Source organism: Bombus vancouverensis, chromosome 13 (assembly GCF_051014615.1).
Source record: "Bombus vancouverensis nearcticus chromosome 13, iyBomVanc1_principal, whole genome shotgun sequence".
NCBI lineage: Eukaryota > Metazoa > Arthropoda > Insecta > Hymenoptera > Apidae > Bombus > Bombus vancouverensis.
The window spans coordinates 9,752,978-9,766,336 of NC_134923.1; the positions used below are offsets into that span (position 1 = coordinate 9,752,978).

Here is a 13,359-nt window from a genome sequence, read left to right on the forward strand (position 1 = left end):
AGCAGATTCGAAATCCATTCTTCACGTTACAGACATTGCGCAGTAGCGCGAAATTTAAACATCACGCAGGAAAAATATACATCGGTTGGGAAGTATTCGAACACTTGCGATTGAGAATAAAAATAGATGAAAATAAATATCAAGTATGTTTCATTAAATACAGCTTATTTACACAAAAATATAAATATTAATTTCAATTAATTACTAAATAATAATCAATGTAGTATAAGGATACTATAGGTACAATAAGAATGTCCACTTATTTTTGTCCTCGACTGTATCATAGAAAACTTTCTAGTATATAATGTATATGTTACATAAAACATTTTGAAATTTCATTATCACCAGGATGAGACAGTCAGGTTACTCTCTTCTTGAATCATTTTATATTAAAATAAGAAGTCAATATAAAACAACACTGATCAACATTTTCCAGAATTAATGTTTATTTAAAGATGGGAAAATTAGTTGATAAGGAGGTAGTCGTTTATTTTTCACAATACTTTTGGTCTTTGATTTAACAGAAATCAATACAGATGCAGTTTATTACATCTCAGATATATGTATACCTTAAACTAGTCTTTGATAATGTATCAAGATTTTTATCAGATTCCAAAGATAAATGTATGAAGAATCGTGCAAAATTAATACCATTTCTTTATGATAACATGCATATTCTCTGTGAGAATGTCTATTTTAGATTAAAATATATATAAGTAATGTAATATAAGCGACATTATCGCGTGCAAAGATTAAAAATGAGTATATTATGATATTGTACTTATTATAATGGAAAACTTAATTGGATATATGTTAATACATATTACTCCATCTCACATTCATTGATACAGCTTAATCTCGAAGATCCGGTCTATTCATAGATAAATTTCACATTAAACAAATTTTTTCAATTGTGTTATCTATAGCTAGGCTGCGGATATTTATACAAATTCATGTCTTTATGGAAAAAAGTAAAGAAATGGAACCGAGATAGAGATTTGTTTCACTTACTAAATATTATAATATCTACACTACTTCGAATATTTTATCTTTTAATTTCGAATAAATGTATAAAAATCTGCAATCCATCCATCACTTGAATCGTCAATTCCAAGTATGTACTATAAAACTAATTTATATAATATATTAAATATTATGCGTGTTATACGATACACTGCGAATTTTTATGTATTTGTGCAAAATTTAAAGATACAAAAATGCACAGAATTTATGTTAGATACAAAAGTATATAAAATATCCAAAGTAGAGTATTTCTTATAATTTTTAATAGACAGGAGAAATCTCTATTTAAGCTCTATTTTTTTCAATTACGTTCATAAATGTATAAATTTGTATAAAAATCCGCAGTCTAATGATAATCCAAATACTTTCGTGAGCCATTGTACGAGTCTTTGAAACTGGCATAATCCAACTTTTCTTTCAGTTTGTCTCGAATTTGTTGATTTCACTGTACCTTTGGTCAATCGAAGGTCTTCAGGAAATAAAATGTCACTGAGATATTCTCAGCATAACATCAATGTGACACGTTCAATCGATTGCACTCTTCCCCGGCTGACCTTCTCGAAATATTTACAAAATCCGGATAATCCTCGTCCAGCGACAACTTCCGGCACTCTCAATGCCTCATCGATTATTTGGGCACGAGTAGCCACAAATAACGGTCGGTTGCTTATAACATACCTCTACACGAGTAAAACTGTACAACATGTTTACGTCTGAATAATTTCGATCACAGTAAAGATTGTGCAGGGCCGTCGTCATTCCATTCTCTCTGATGTCTTCGTTTTCTTTCTCGACCACTGCTCAAAATAATCAGTATTCTTTTTTTATAGTAAAATATTGTTAAAACAAAGCCAAAAGACGAAAATTTTCTGTTCAGGATGAAAAGGTATAAGAATTCTTTTCAATAGATCATTGAACAATTTTTAAACCTTTGCTTGTCTTAAACAATTTTTGTTGAAGAGATACTAAACAATTGTTTGTTTTCTTTTTTAGCAGAAATGAAGCTAATAAAAGAACGGAGAATCTCCAAATAAAGAAATTATTGTAGGAATGACGAGTTATCTCCTTGGTTAACAAGTTAAAAGAAGATTCGAGAGTTACGTGAAAGATAAAAGCGTCAAGGGCATTTCAGTGTCAACATGTTTTTCAAGTTCTAGGACGTAAGATATACAGCTAGACGAGAATATGAAATATTTAATGAGGCTCAGACATTGAACTCAACTTGTGTAGCATTCACAGCGAAAATAAGGAATAACGAATCTGTTTGATCAAGTGTCTTCCAGACTATTTTGAGCAGTGCGAATAAAACGAATCATAATCTTTCATGATTCTTGAATATTTAATCCGCATTGTTATCTCTGGTGCTAATTTTATCTTGCATCGGGTACACGAGCGGCCTTAAAAATGTCTTAAATGAGATAGAAATTCGTTGAATGCACAAGTTTCAAGGTCTAAGCTATCAAAGAGGATAGAAAAATCGTAAACATAGTGGAATTCATTGGTACGTTGTAAATCCATCAAGTTAATGTAGAACTAACATCGTCTGTTACTTCATAAAAGAATTTAATTCGATGCGTTATTACAGTACTGTTTAGAGATTTGTAATAAATTTTAATAAATTCCTTTCAACTTTCTCCGCATCAACTTGATGGATAATCCTAATCTAAGAAGGATCGTAGCCAATGCCGCGCGTCTTTATGCAATTGCATACATTTGCGTAACGGCAATGGCGACGAATGATATGCAAGAAACGCGAACTTTATTTCGGTACCATAGTTCTGGTAAAACCTTCCTTTATCGCATTCAATCGAGCAACTATTCAAGCAATTATTCAATAATCATACTGTATCTTATTTCTTCCTGTTGCTGAACTTTGCTTCAATTTAAATTTACCAAAAAACAAACTAAGTTCTCACTACTTTGTATGTTTGCGGTGAATAACTTTCTCTTGTTCTTTCTACGAAGGTTGATCATCTAAACCGTCACTTTTAAAGTCAGAAACACGTTAAAAGAGTAATATTGAGCAGTAAAATTATGAATTATTTTGTCCGTAATATAAATTTGATTCAATTACTTATATGTAACGCCCTTGAAGTTTCCAGTCCTTTTTTTCAAGTTTTGCTCCAATTTCTTTTCAAGGGCATTCGAAATATTGCACAATACCTTTTCTACGCTTCATTTCAAGATTATGAAACGAAGGGCAAAATAAATTTTCGTAGCAACACACGACTAACCTCGCACGTGCTGCAACAAAATTGCAAGGACGACAGGTGTTAACATTTGCATAGCCGTTTCTCGCTTTCAGGCCGTTATGAACCTATCTGTTGTTACCCTCTAATTCATCTTGTTCTACTCAAGGATAACAGTAGTTTGTAGATTTTTATAACTTCTAAATTCTCGAAGACTTTTAAAAGGAATGTTTAATTCTACAAAAGCTAAGAAACATCAAGTTCTTTTTCTTTTTCTTCCATTTGAGATAGAAAAGAAAATAGATATTCCCATATCTTTCTGTCAAGATTTTCCAAGAAATCTTTAATTCTATAAAATCTAAGAAATCTCGTCTTATTTCTCTTTTTCTTTTACTTGGAATAAGCCAGAAAAACGAAGAAAGAAGCCTAATACCTTTTACATTCACCAGGAATTAAATCTTTAGATTTCAAGAACAATCTCAGAGTCAGCGAGAAAAAATGGCATTCCAGGGGAAGCAGTGACCTGTAACAATGTAAATTCATGAATGACCAGGAAAGAAGATTCCCAGACAGGTCGGTTCTGCATGAAAGAAAGAAAAGGGGCTTGCGAGGTACGTGGCTGAGGCGCGTGCAATTATCCCGCTCATTAGAACTCTGTTAACTGGCACCACTTCAAAGGCTATCTGGTCCGTTCTTCTTGCGTTTCCGCAATAGCTAGTTCACGTTCAAGGGCATCAACGGCACGTACTTGTCGCTTGGTCGGAATTTGTACTGGGAGCACAACCGGTTCGACTCCTCTTCCGCGTAACCATTTCTGTAACAGACCAACCAAGTAACAATTACATCGATTACGATCGATCATTTCATTGAAATGTTACCATTGACAGTGTTGTGAAATTTTAGATTATTACGATTAATACAATCTACATGATCTGAAAGTTTATCGAAATTAATTCTTTACGACGAGTGTGTTAGAAGCCATAAGAAAAACCCATAAACACCATCACCATGATCATAAATCATCACCAACTGATACCTTGTGGGAATTTTTAATAAAACTACATCTAATCGATGGTCATATGTAGTCATATACAGGTTGTTTCTTCTTGAGAATATCACGCATCACCTGGAGGACTGTTTTGAGGAGGAGGACCTTGTAGGTGTAAAAGTCCCGCGGCGAGTTAGGACACTCGTACCGTGTCGAATTCACCCAGATATGGGGACAACTGAGGAGAGTCGGTGACGTAATTATTAAGAGCGTATTTAGTCGTTGAACACTGCGGGAAGATAGTTTTCGCTTCTACTTTTTATACACATGTTTTATATATATGTGCGTGTTTTGGATTATCCAAACGATACTAAAAATTTCTTTCTTTTTTCAGGGAAGTATTAAACGAAGAAGGGCAAAAAATACCAAAAGCTTTTCTTCGAAGAAATATCAAATAGAACCAAAAAAATATAAAACAATTCTTTACACTGCTAAGAGGGTAAAAAATGTGACACTCTTTGGTATAATTTTCAAACATTTCCTTTTCTTAAAGAATTTTTACTGAAAGAAGACTAAAAAACTTTTTCTTCTTCCAGTAGAATATGCATGAAAAATTTCGAACAACTATTATTTGAACTCAGTATTTTACAATTTCTTTTCTGTATAACTTTTTAAACCATTCAAAGGTTTAAAAGAAAAAAAAGTTTAATTCTACACACGATCGAAAAAAGGAAAAAGATTTAATTGCTTAAACAAGTATTAAATTTAATTATTGATTAAGAAATTCATTAAAATAGTATTCGAATAAAAATCTTCTAAAATAGAATATTTTCACAAATTAAACAAACGAAACTCCCTAAACAAAGAAATTTCACACGAACGTAAATTCTTCTAATGTCTTTGAAACCTACCTCTGCCATTGCGAGCACGGACGCCTCTCCTGAAAGCAAGTCACTTGTATCACGTTGAAGAAAATGGCACCAAGGGTGTTCGCCACTTCGGAATTAATGTTCTGCAGGCATCTACGAAACTTGGCATCGCAGTCACAGTGGGACCGTGTGAACGGTGAATGGTTGCATATGCCATTAATGCACTCTTTAGGCGATATCGTGATCGGACAGTGGTCGTGTTCTCTGCAACAAGCGTCCTCGCTTGCGTGGCGACCAAGGTCGTCGTACGATTTTGCCAAAGTGCCTGGTCCACACCATTTTGTGCCTGGATAGATCAGTCCACTGCCTGGAGGTTGGTTCTGACGCAATACAGAATATATTATTTTTTTTACAATTTCCTAAATTCTGACTCCTCTTGCACAATAATGTATTAGCTAATAATATCAATGAATTTTGACAATTCTGAAAAGTGATAAGTATAAGTTGTACGCTTCTTGTGCATAAACAATTTTTTATAATTTTATTATATGTCCTTTTTTGATATGTTATATTTTTATTATATGTATACTTTCGTAATTATAAGTAATGTAATTTCTGAGATTTCATGAAGTAGACACATTGTCTGTGTATAAAGTTCTAATCTATCTTAAATGAAAATTTAATTAACAAATATATGAAATATAAATACTTTGGTGTGTGTAAATTCTTTTAGTACGTTATGAAAGTATGAATTTATTCAAAGAATGGTATGTTTAATCAACCGTTATTTAAAGTATTAATTCTTTGGGTAATACATTGTACAAGTGCGATTTTATCTAAACAATAATGATTAATTTTTATCATTAGTAATGTTACTAGAAAAAAAAGAATTCTACTTACTGCTGCGACTGTCTGTATAATCTACTTCTACCAAGCGAATCAAGCGTTCAATCAACTATGATTTTATTCGATTTCGTGATGAATCAACGTCTGAAGAGAACGATCGATACCTTTCCCTTTTCACGAGAAGCTTTACACGTTTCTTCCAAGTCTGCTACGAGGTTCGCCGACATTTGTCGGACCTTTTTCGGGTCAGCTCCAAGGATCATTTTCTGAATAACACCACGATCGGTGTACAAGGAGCAGAAGGGTGCACCGGCTTGCAATTCAACCATTCTGGACATTGTGGTGTCTGCCACGAGAACATTAGCTTCGGTTTCATCTCCCCAAAGCGTAGGTATTAACAGCAGAAATACTGCAAGCATCTGTTTAAAAAAGCAAAAAGAAGAAAGAATCCAGATTAATTCACCAAATCCAAAATATCAAATAAAAGGAATTTTTCGGTCAATTCAAACTTACTATTATTATTCTCTTACATCAATTTATCTCACAAGGATCCTATATGTATTCATTTGATGTTGATAAATATTTATATTTTCTTATTGAATATCTTTAATAATTCTGGTAAAAGGCATCGCAAAGCTAAAATTGACAATTTATTAAAAGTGTTCTTGTCACCAGTGACATCATTAATCGAAAGCAAAACCTGCTTTCGCTGCTGATATTCTATTATTCTGTAAAACGATCACTATATCTGATTCTTAATGGAAATAAATTTTTGTTCATTAATTCGTTTTTTTAATCTTTGATTAGATGAGATTATACTCGTAGATGAATGTTCTCAACGGGGACAGTGGGTCGACAATCTGTAAACGTTTCTCAACTTTGCCGTGACTACATATGAAGTGTACAAATACTAATATTATTGTGTCTTAGCCGCATTTCGTCCTCAATTTCACTTAAGTACACAATATTAATGCTTGTGCAAAACCTGAATACTTTTTATACTCGTAGAATATTATGATTAGATTATTTAATGTAGTAGAATAGAGTATCTTTTACATCTCTGTTGAAAAAACTATATCCGAATTTTATATAATATTTATGTATTGTTTATGGTCCAAAGATTGAATGCTGAATGTTAATTAAGCTTTGTATTACAATTAGCCAATTCATAGAAAATGGATCCATCCAAGGATATATCGAGCAATATTAACAGTATTATCAAAATAGAAAAATTACAAAAATATTATAATACATTTAATACAGAATTAAAACATGCTGATATTGTAATATATATACGTACACACATATTTATAACTTTTTCTTAATAATTTTTTTTCATTACAATAGTAATATGAAACATTCGCACATATCTACAATAATTCTTCTTTTTCTATATATTTTTATTAAAAATATCAATTTCCATAACTGACAATAAATAATATCTTTATTTTCAGATTAACTTTAAAGTCTGCATGAACACTTGGATACCCATACGTTTCACCACAGATATGTTCCCATCGTAACACCTCATAATGATTTGGGGACTGGAGAATCCTCTAATTATGACGACGCGGATCTAATGGAAACTGATTGCGTTACGTGGACAGGACAACGTGACGTTTTTTTTTCTTAATCCAACATTAATCGTTGCTCGTTGAAGTAACCGTTCAAATAAATTGACCCGCAGGAATTCCGGTCGCTTTAACGAGCGAGTTAGGGGGTAGATCAATTAAACGTTATGAAACGATGCCGTTCCTTTGCCAGGCGTGTATCCGTCATGTCCATGACAAGGATTTACCTTGACATGCCAGACGTTCATGACCAACGCATTTTATTTCTTTTTTTCTCCTTGACATATTGATCAAACGTTCTACTTTGTTTGTTGCGTTGTAATTTATCCGGTAAGGATATAAGACTATCAACATTTAAATGTATCATCTTTAAACTGTCACTTAACTCCGATAACGCAAAATTAATTTCCATTCATGATTGCATTTTTATTTATACTAATTAAAACCAATTGTTACATTTATCAATATTTATTAACTGTATACAGTTGCCTGGGATAAGATTAGAAGCAAAAATTGGATTAAAGAACTTCGTTTAAAGTACCAAGACATACCCAAGTACTTACGCATCTATCAGTATGGAAGATTACAGTTCAGTTCAAGATGTTTATTGAGAGATAGAGAAATTATTTTTAGAATAGCAAGATACTACAAGATAAATGACAATTGAAGGTATTAATAAATATGACTACGTGCATTTGCATGTCCATCAACAATCATCTTCTTAAGCTGGCAAGGCAATCAGACCAGAGAAGGTCCATGAATCAATCCTTGTGTACATCAAATTGATCTAGTCCCCTTTGTATTTTTGTGTAATTTACTTTGTAACTTAAATAATGTAATATTCATATATGTCATAGCAAAATACATGAGTTTTTTTGCCACGTACTTCTTTTATATTTCTTTAATATCATCTACAGGCCAATGACGATTCTATCGACACTATCACCATCAAACCATTCACGCAATAGAATAATACTCATTGCAGCGAGACAATGCAAAAGCACTTACTGTCGATTTACAAAAATCGAAACGTCCAAATCAAAAGCGTCCACTAGACACTGTAGCGAAGATCTCAAGTTCTCCGGATCACATCTAGATCTATTCAAACCCCGTAAAAAATCGAAAACTTCTACATTATATAAAAATAAAAATTCAAACTTAACATGTACATAAAATTGCAAATTTCTCTATTAAAAAACGCACAATCTTCTTTTAGCCTGGAGAAGTAGAAGAAAATCTTGAATAGAGGATCGCGAGCAGAGGATCACTCGATATCTAAGGTTTGAAATCGAGGAAAGAACACCCGAAGTAGTGACTTGGAGGATCGCCGATCGACTAATGCTGCTTCACCTTTCTAGAGAATCGCTTTCAAAGATCGTTCCAAGGACGACAATCTTCGTAAGGTCGCCGGTAGATAAGGAACAAAGACCGAATCGTTTTGAAGGCTCCGCATCCACTGCCCTTCTCCCTGACGCGTCGAAATCGCGAAGGAGATCGAAAAATAAAAGCGGAGATGAGACGCTGGAAGACGAGGGCGATGAACGAACTTGCGAATCCCTGTTGCGAGTCATTAGAAACTTAATACTTAAATGATTTTAAATGGCTTTTAAGTAACCTTCGGAGATTGACGTGAATGTAAATTATCGTTTTCTGTGCCTACGTTCTTTATTTGTCTATGCAAAGAAGAATATGAAACGTGGAAAGACCTTTAGATACTTTGTATGTTGTTGTTTACAGAAATTAATTGTCAGATAGGCCAAAGACGATCGAATTAAATACGTGACGAACTTTCCGAACGACTTAATAATTGGATCGAAGTCAGTGATTTTTAGTGAAGTCATTCAATTTTATTCTATTTTATTATTGATTTTAAAAATTGTTCATCCTATCTTGTCAATTATATCGGTATAGGACCATTTTTTGCACTATATATAATATATGATTAAAACGGATATTTATGTTGTATCATTCTAACTGCTAAATTCATTTCCAGATTAATTTGGAACATGACCAATGTCTCGTTACAATGCTGATGATATTTCAAAATATTTTATACGACACGTACGATATGCACATAAAAATTTTATACTGTAAGTGTGGAAATATCTTCATGAGCCACTGTAAGTAATAACGTCAAATGGATAAATCGACGAAGATTGGTATCATTCAACGACACAGTCCGTTCGATCGACAGAAATTTAATCTAATTAGCGCGATTAGACCGTCCCAGTTCAGACAGTCGAGCGAAATCCTACGAGCCTCACGCGAGAATCATCAACCCTATATAGCGAAATTGAGCCGGAATCTGGGTCAGCCGGTCTCGTTGACGAACTTGTCTCTTGAACCTGCGCCAATTCACACCGAATAGCTCTATGATCAACTGGTAAATCAAGCGTGACTCAACTATACTGACCCACCTTCATCTATTTACAAGGGTCACCCATCATAAGTCATCATTACACCTTGTTTTATCCGACACCATCAACTCCTCATAAAAAAAATGATGTAAATTTCTTTGTTTACTAATCTTATTATGGTTCATGACTTTCTTTTTTATGGAAAGCCTGTCTTGATTTTGGAAAAAATGTATACTATTACTTTAAGTATTAAGACACCCATTTATTGAAAAATTCTAACAAATTTTCCTTTATTTAGTATTTTCCAATGAAATGACAGATTTGTAATATAGTAACTATAAAATATCAAAATACACTGAAAGCCATTGACTTTGTAATAAATATTGACAGGTGTCTTAATATTTCTGACTGCCAGCGTAAAAGAATTATGTTATTAAAAGTAATTTATTCTAAGGCATGAAGGAAAATTGTTTTATAATATCGAGTTACATGTATAACGTGTATACCAACTGCAATTACTTATATCTGAATTTAATTTTAATCTTATCTTTTGTTTTAGGCTATAAACATTACTAAGGATTACAACAGAAATTGTGCATTTACAAAATTAAATGGAAAAAAAATCGTAACATAATAACCGTTCACTTATTAATTATAACCCAATTAGGTAGGCTAATAACCATTAGCATGGTATGACCATCAGTCACCAAATTACTTTTTAATGATTCCTATTATCCCTTTCCAGAAAGAAGACGTGCAAATAATTCTCCATCCACAAAAGCAAATGTCAAGGAATTTACTCTATTGCTCAGAAGTATTTGGATTGCATATTTTTGTCAAAATTGAAGTATTGCTTTTGTCCTTTAGTTTCTCATTAATTTATACATTTTATTAACATTTATGTACTGTTGCTATAAAAGTATCCAGCTACTTATGAGCAACAGTGTATTTAGGAAAACCTACCCTGCCTCCACTCTTACCTGTTTCATTACAAGCGGACTATCTCCAATGACAAGGAATATTCGTACAAAGCCAACAAGAACCAAAAATCAAATCACGATCCAATAAATTATATCACGCTAAGCTCATTCATAAAAAAAATGAAAAAGCGAGAATACAAAGCACGATGAAGTATCATAACGAAATGTCGCGACGAGTGGCCGAGGAATTAGCAAATTAGCCAGGGTTTGACGTCAAGAACAATTTACGAGGAATCGTTGCTCGTTACGCGTACCACGCGCCGCTTAAATCGATCAATTACCCTGTGGAAAAGTGCGCGTGCAGTGGTGAGTATGTTTATCGCAATTTCACCAGGTCAGGATCGCAAAGGATAGGCAAATTCAGTCTCAGATGGGTCAAATCGTCCGTTCTGTCTTGTAGTTTTAGACGTTGCAAGTGGATCGGTTTAGTAGAAACGGATTTTATGAAATTGATTTGAAAGATCGAGTAATAGGAGACACGTTCGAGTCGAGGAAATAACGCGAAACTCACTGAAAGAAGAGACAAGGTGCGCAAGGGACTGCCAACCAACTCCCACCTCCGGCTGCGCACCCCGGAAACCGCAACGCGACTCGAGTTACTGCAGTGCGCAACAACCCCTCAACTTACCTTCACTGATTCTGTGAAATTCGTAGAGTTGGATTTTAAAGGTAACCAAGGTGCCATTGGCAAATATTTGGAGATTTAGTATTTGTTAATTTGAATGATTATTGTCGAAGGAAACACTGGACATTTTATTTTAGACAAGTTGAAATGTCAATAATTTAAGGGGTTTACGTTCTCTAAATTCTTGGATTTTTAAACCTTTATATTTCTAGATTAAAAATTTTTAGATTTTTTGGCATTTAAATTCCTAAATCTCGAATTGACTATAATAATTGTCCAATTCTCTAAATATTACAAATACAGCTTTAATTTATTACCTTTTTAAATTTGGTATTTAAACGAAAATTTGGTATTAAATGAAAATAGCGCATAATTACAATTTCTGTCTTAATGGTCTATTTTATCGAAATATTGTGGTAAATGAATCGTTATAAACAAATGTTGAACACTGGAACGATCGCTATTTTTATGTAATGAATACATTTCGAACATAGATATCTTAATGGATGTGTAATTTCACTAACAAGAACTACAAATTTCAAAGGTGAATACAATTTCACGCAAAGGTGTCTCCTTTCGCTCAATTTATCTGAAATTCAGTCCTAGTATGTACCGAGTGATTCCGCTTCCTACATAGACGATTATAAAAGATTCCTTTTGCGTAGTACTTAAATATTCACATTGTTTGAAAAGTAAATTTTTCGGGAATATCGTTTATCGATTCTTTGCGCGTATTCTTTTAGGAATTATATTCTGAATAATGTATGCGTCTGAAACGTACGCGTCTTGAATATAATTTTACACTTTTTCAATTTTATATCTTCCGCTGAAATTATAACGTATCGTTTCCAATTAAAGAATTATATAAAAGCGAAAAATGAATGTATCAACAATCAACGCATTTTTCATTTCTGAATTTTGGGACTTTTAGATTTTACAATTCCTATATTCCTAAATACTTAAATTTTGAAAACACTAAAAAAGCAAAAGACGAGAAAGCAAAAGAATAACAAATTAATGTACATACATTGAAGGATAACTCCGGATGGTTTTCACTCTGAATCGGTAATGGTAAACGGCAGTCAATTTATTGTCTCTACAGGATCACGATTCTCGAATGATCTCTTCGGCGGTTGCAGAGAACCGCGGACGTCAAAACAGGGTAGTTAATCGTAGGATGTCTTTCTTTCTGGATGAAGATCCGCTTTATGATCTCTCCAACGGCTGCTATCAAACTGATCGTTGAAACGGGTCGTCAGGATACTAATATTCCGTGGCATACATATACAAACCTACTGGTCCAGATTACACGGGGGAGATTCTGAATCACGTGATACGTCGCATGTTTGCAACCGTACAACATATAACTCTGTCTGTTGTAAATAGATCGGATTAATTTGTCCGCGGCGCAGGATATGCTGGCGATGTTCTTCCTTCCGTCAGAGATTTTGCAATCGTTTTACGCTTTTAATGCCCCTCAATGCAAACCAATTAAGACCAATGCGACTCTCTTTTCTTTAAACATCCACGACAGGACTGCCTATTGTCGCGGATTGAAATAATTGAGAACGATTGGAAACTTGTTATGGACGCAGTAATTCTAGATTTCTGTACCTCTTTGTTATTCTCTTGTATTACTTGCAACGTTTTAGTTCAATAACGTCTCGCATCTCATAATTGTAAAACCATCCAGAAACCATCAATTTTTATATATTTTTATATTTTATGTCTTTATTACATATTTCTATATCTTTATGTATACAAAGAGTAGTTCTAGATCTTCATACTTCTTCTCGCACCTCATAACTAAGTTGTGCATGTTTATGTAAAATTATATTTTTATCAGAATGATTAAAAAAGATGAAACATGAATATAAGGTGTGCTTAAAATCGAAATATTAAGCCAAACAC

The 13,359-nt window shown here is 33.4% G+C and overlaps 1 protein-coding gene and 1 long non-coding RNA gene across 6 annotated transcripts; one reads left to right on the forward strand and one right to left on the reverse strand.

Annotated features, from left to right (window-relative positions):
- Positions 1-424: 424 nt before the first annotated feature.
- LOC117163301 (acidic phospholipase A2 PA4) lies at positions 425-13,022 on the reverse strand. Of its 4 annotated transcripts, none has more exons than XM_033345478.2 (4): positions 12,476-13,022; positions 6,080-6,334; positions 5,112-5,449; positions 425-4,026 (listed from the first exon to the last, which is right to left on the reverse strand). In XM_033345478.2, exons 2-4 carry the CDS (start codon positions 6,332-6,334, stop codon positions 3,927-3,929), a joined length of 693 nt encoding a protein of 230 aa, XP_033201369.1. In that variant the 5' UTR covers positions 12,476-13,022; the 3' UTR covers positions 425-3,926. The 4 variants fall into 4 exon arrangements, with proteins under 4 accessions (XP_033201369.1, XP_033201360.1, XP_033201376.1 ...); XM_033345469.2 differs by lacking the exon at positions 12,476-13,022 and adding an exon at positions 10,824-10,964; XM_033345485.2 differs by lacking the exon at positions 12,476-13,022 and adding an exon at positions 8,495-8,584.
- Positions 7,376-11,361, forward strand: LOC143303509 (uncharacterized). 2 transcript variants are annotated; one of them, XR_013059901.1, is made up of 8 exons: positions 7,376-8,155; positions 8,404-8,597; positions 8,703-8,766; positions 8,845-9,121; positions 9,480-9,991; positions 10,403-10,510; positions 10,589-11,129; positions 11,224-11,361. It is a non-coding gene; the product is annotated as an uncharacterized LOC143303509 (long non-coding RNA). The 2 variants fall into 2 exon arrangements; XR_013059900.1 differs by having other exon boundaries at positions 7,376-7,816; positions 7,972-8,597.
- Positions 13,023-13,359: the final 337 nt, after the last annotated feature.

What these genes read in the sequence shown, in the direction of transcription:
- LOC117163301 (XM_033345469.2), bottom strand. An exon ending in CTTCTCGTGAAAAGGGAAAG is followed by an intron (nt 5,450 to 6,079) that starts GTATCGATCGTT and finishes GTATTGCGTCAG; the next exon opens with AACCAACCTCCAGGCAGTGG. An exon ending in CCGTGCTCGCAATGGCAGAG is followed by an intron (nt 4,027 to 5,111) that starts GTAGGTTTCAAA and finishes GGTCTGTTACAG; the next exon opens with AAATGGTTACGCGGAAGAGG.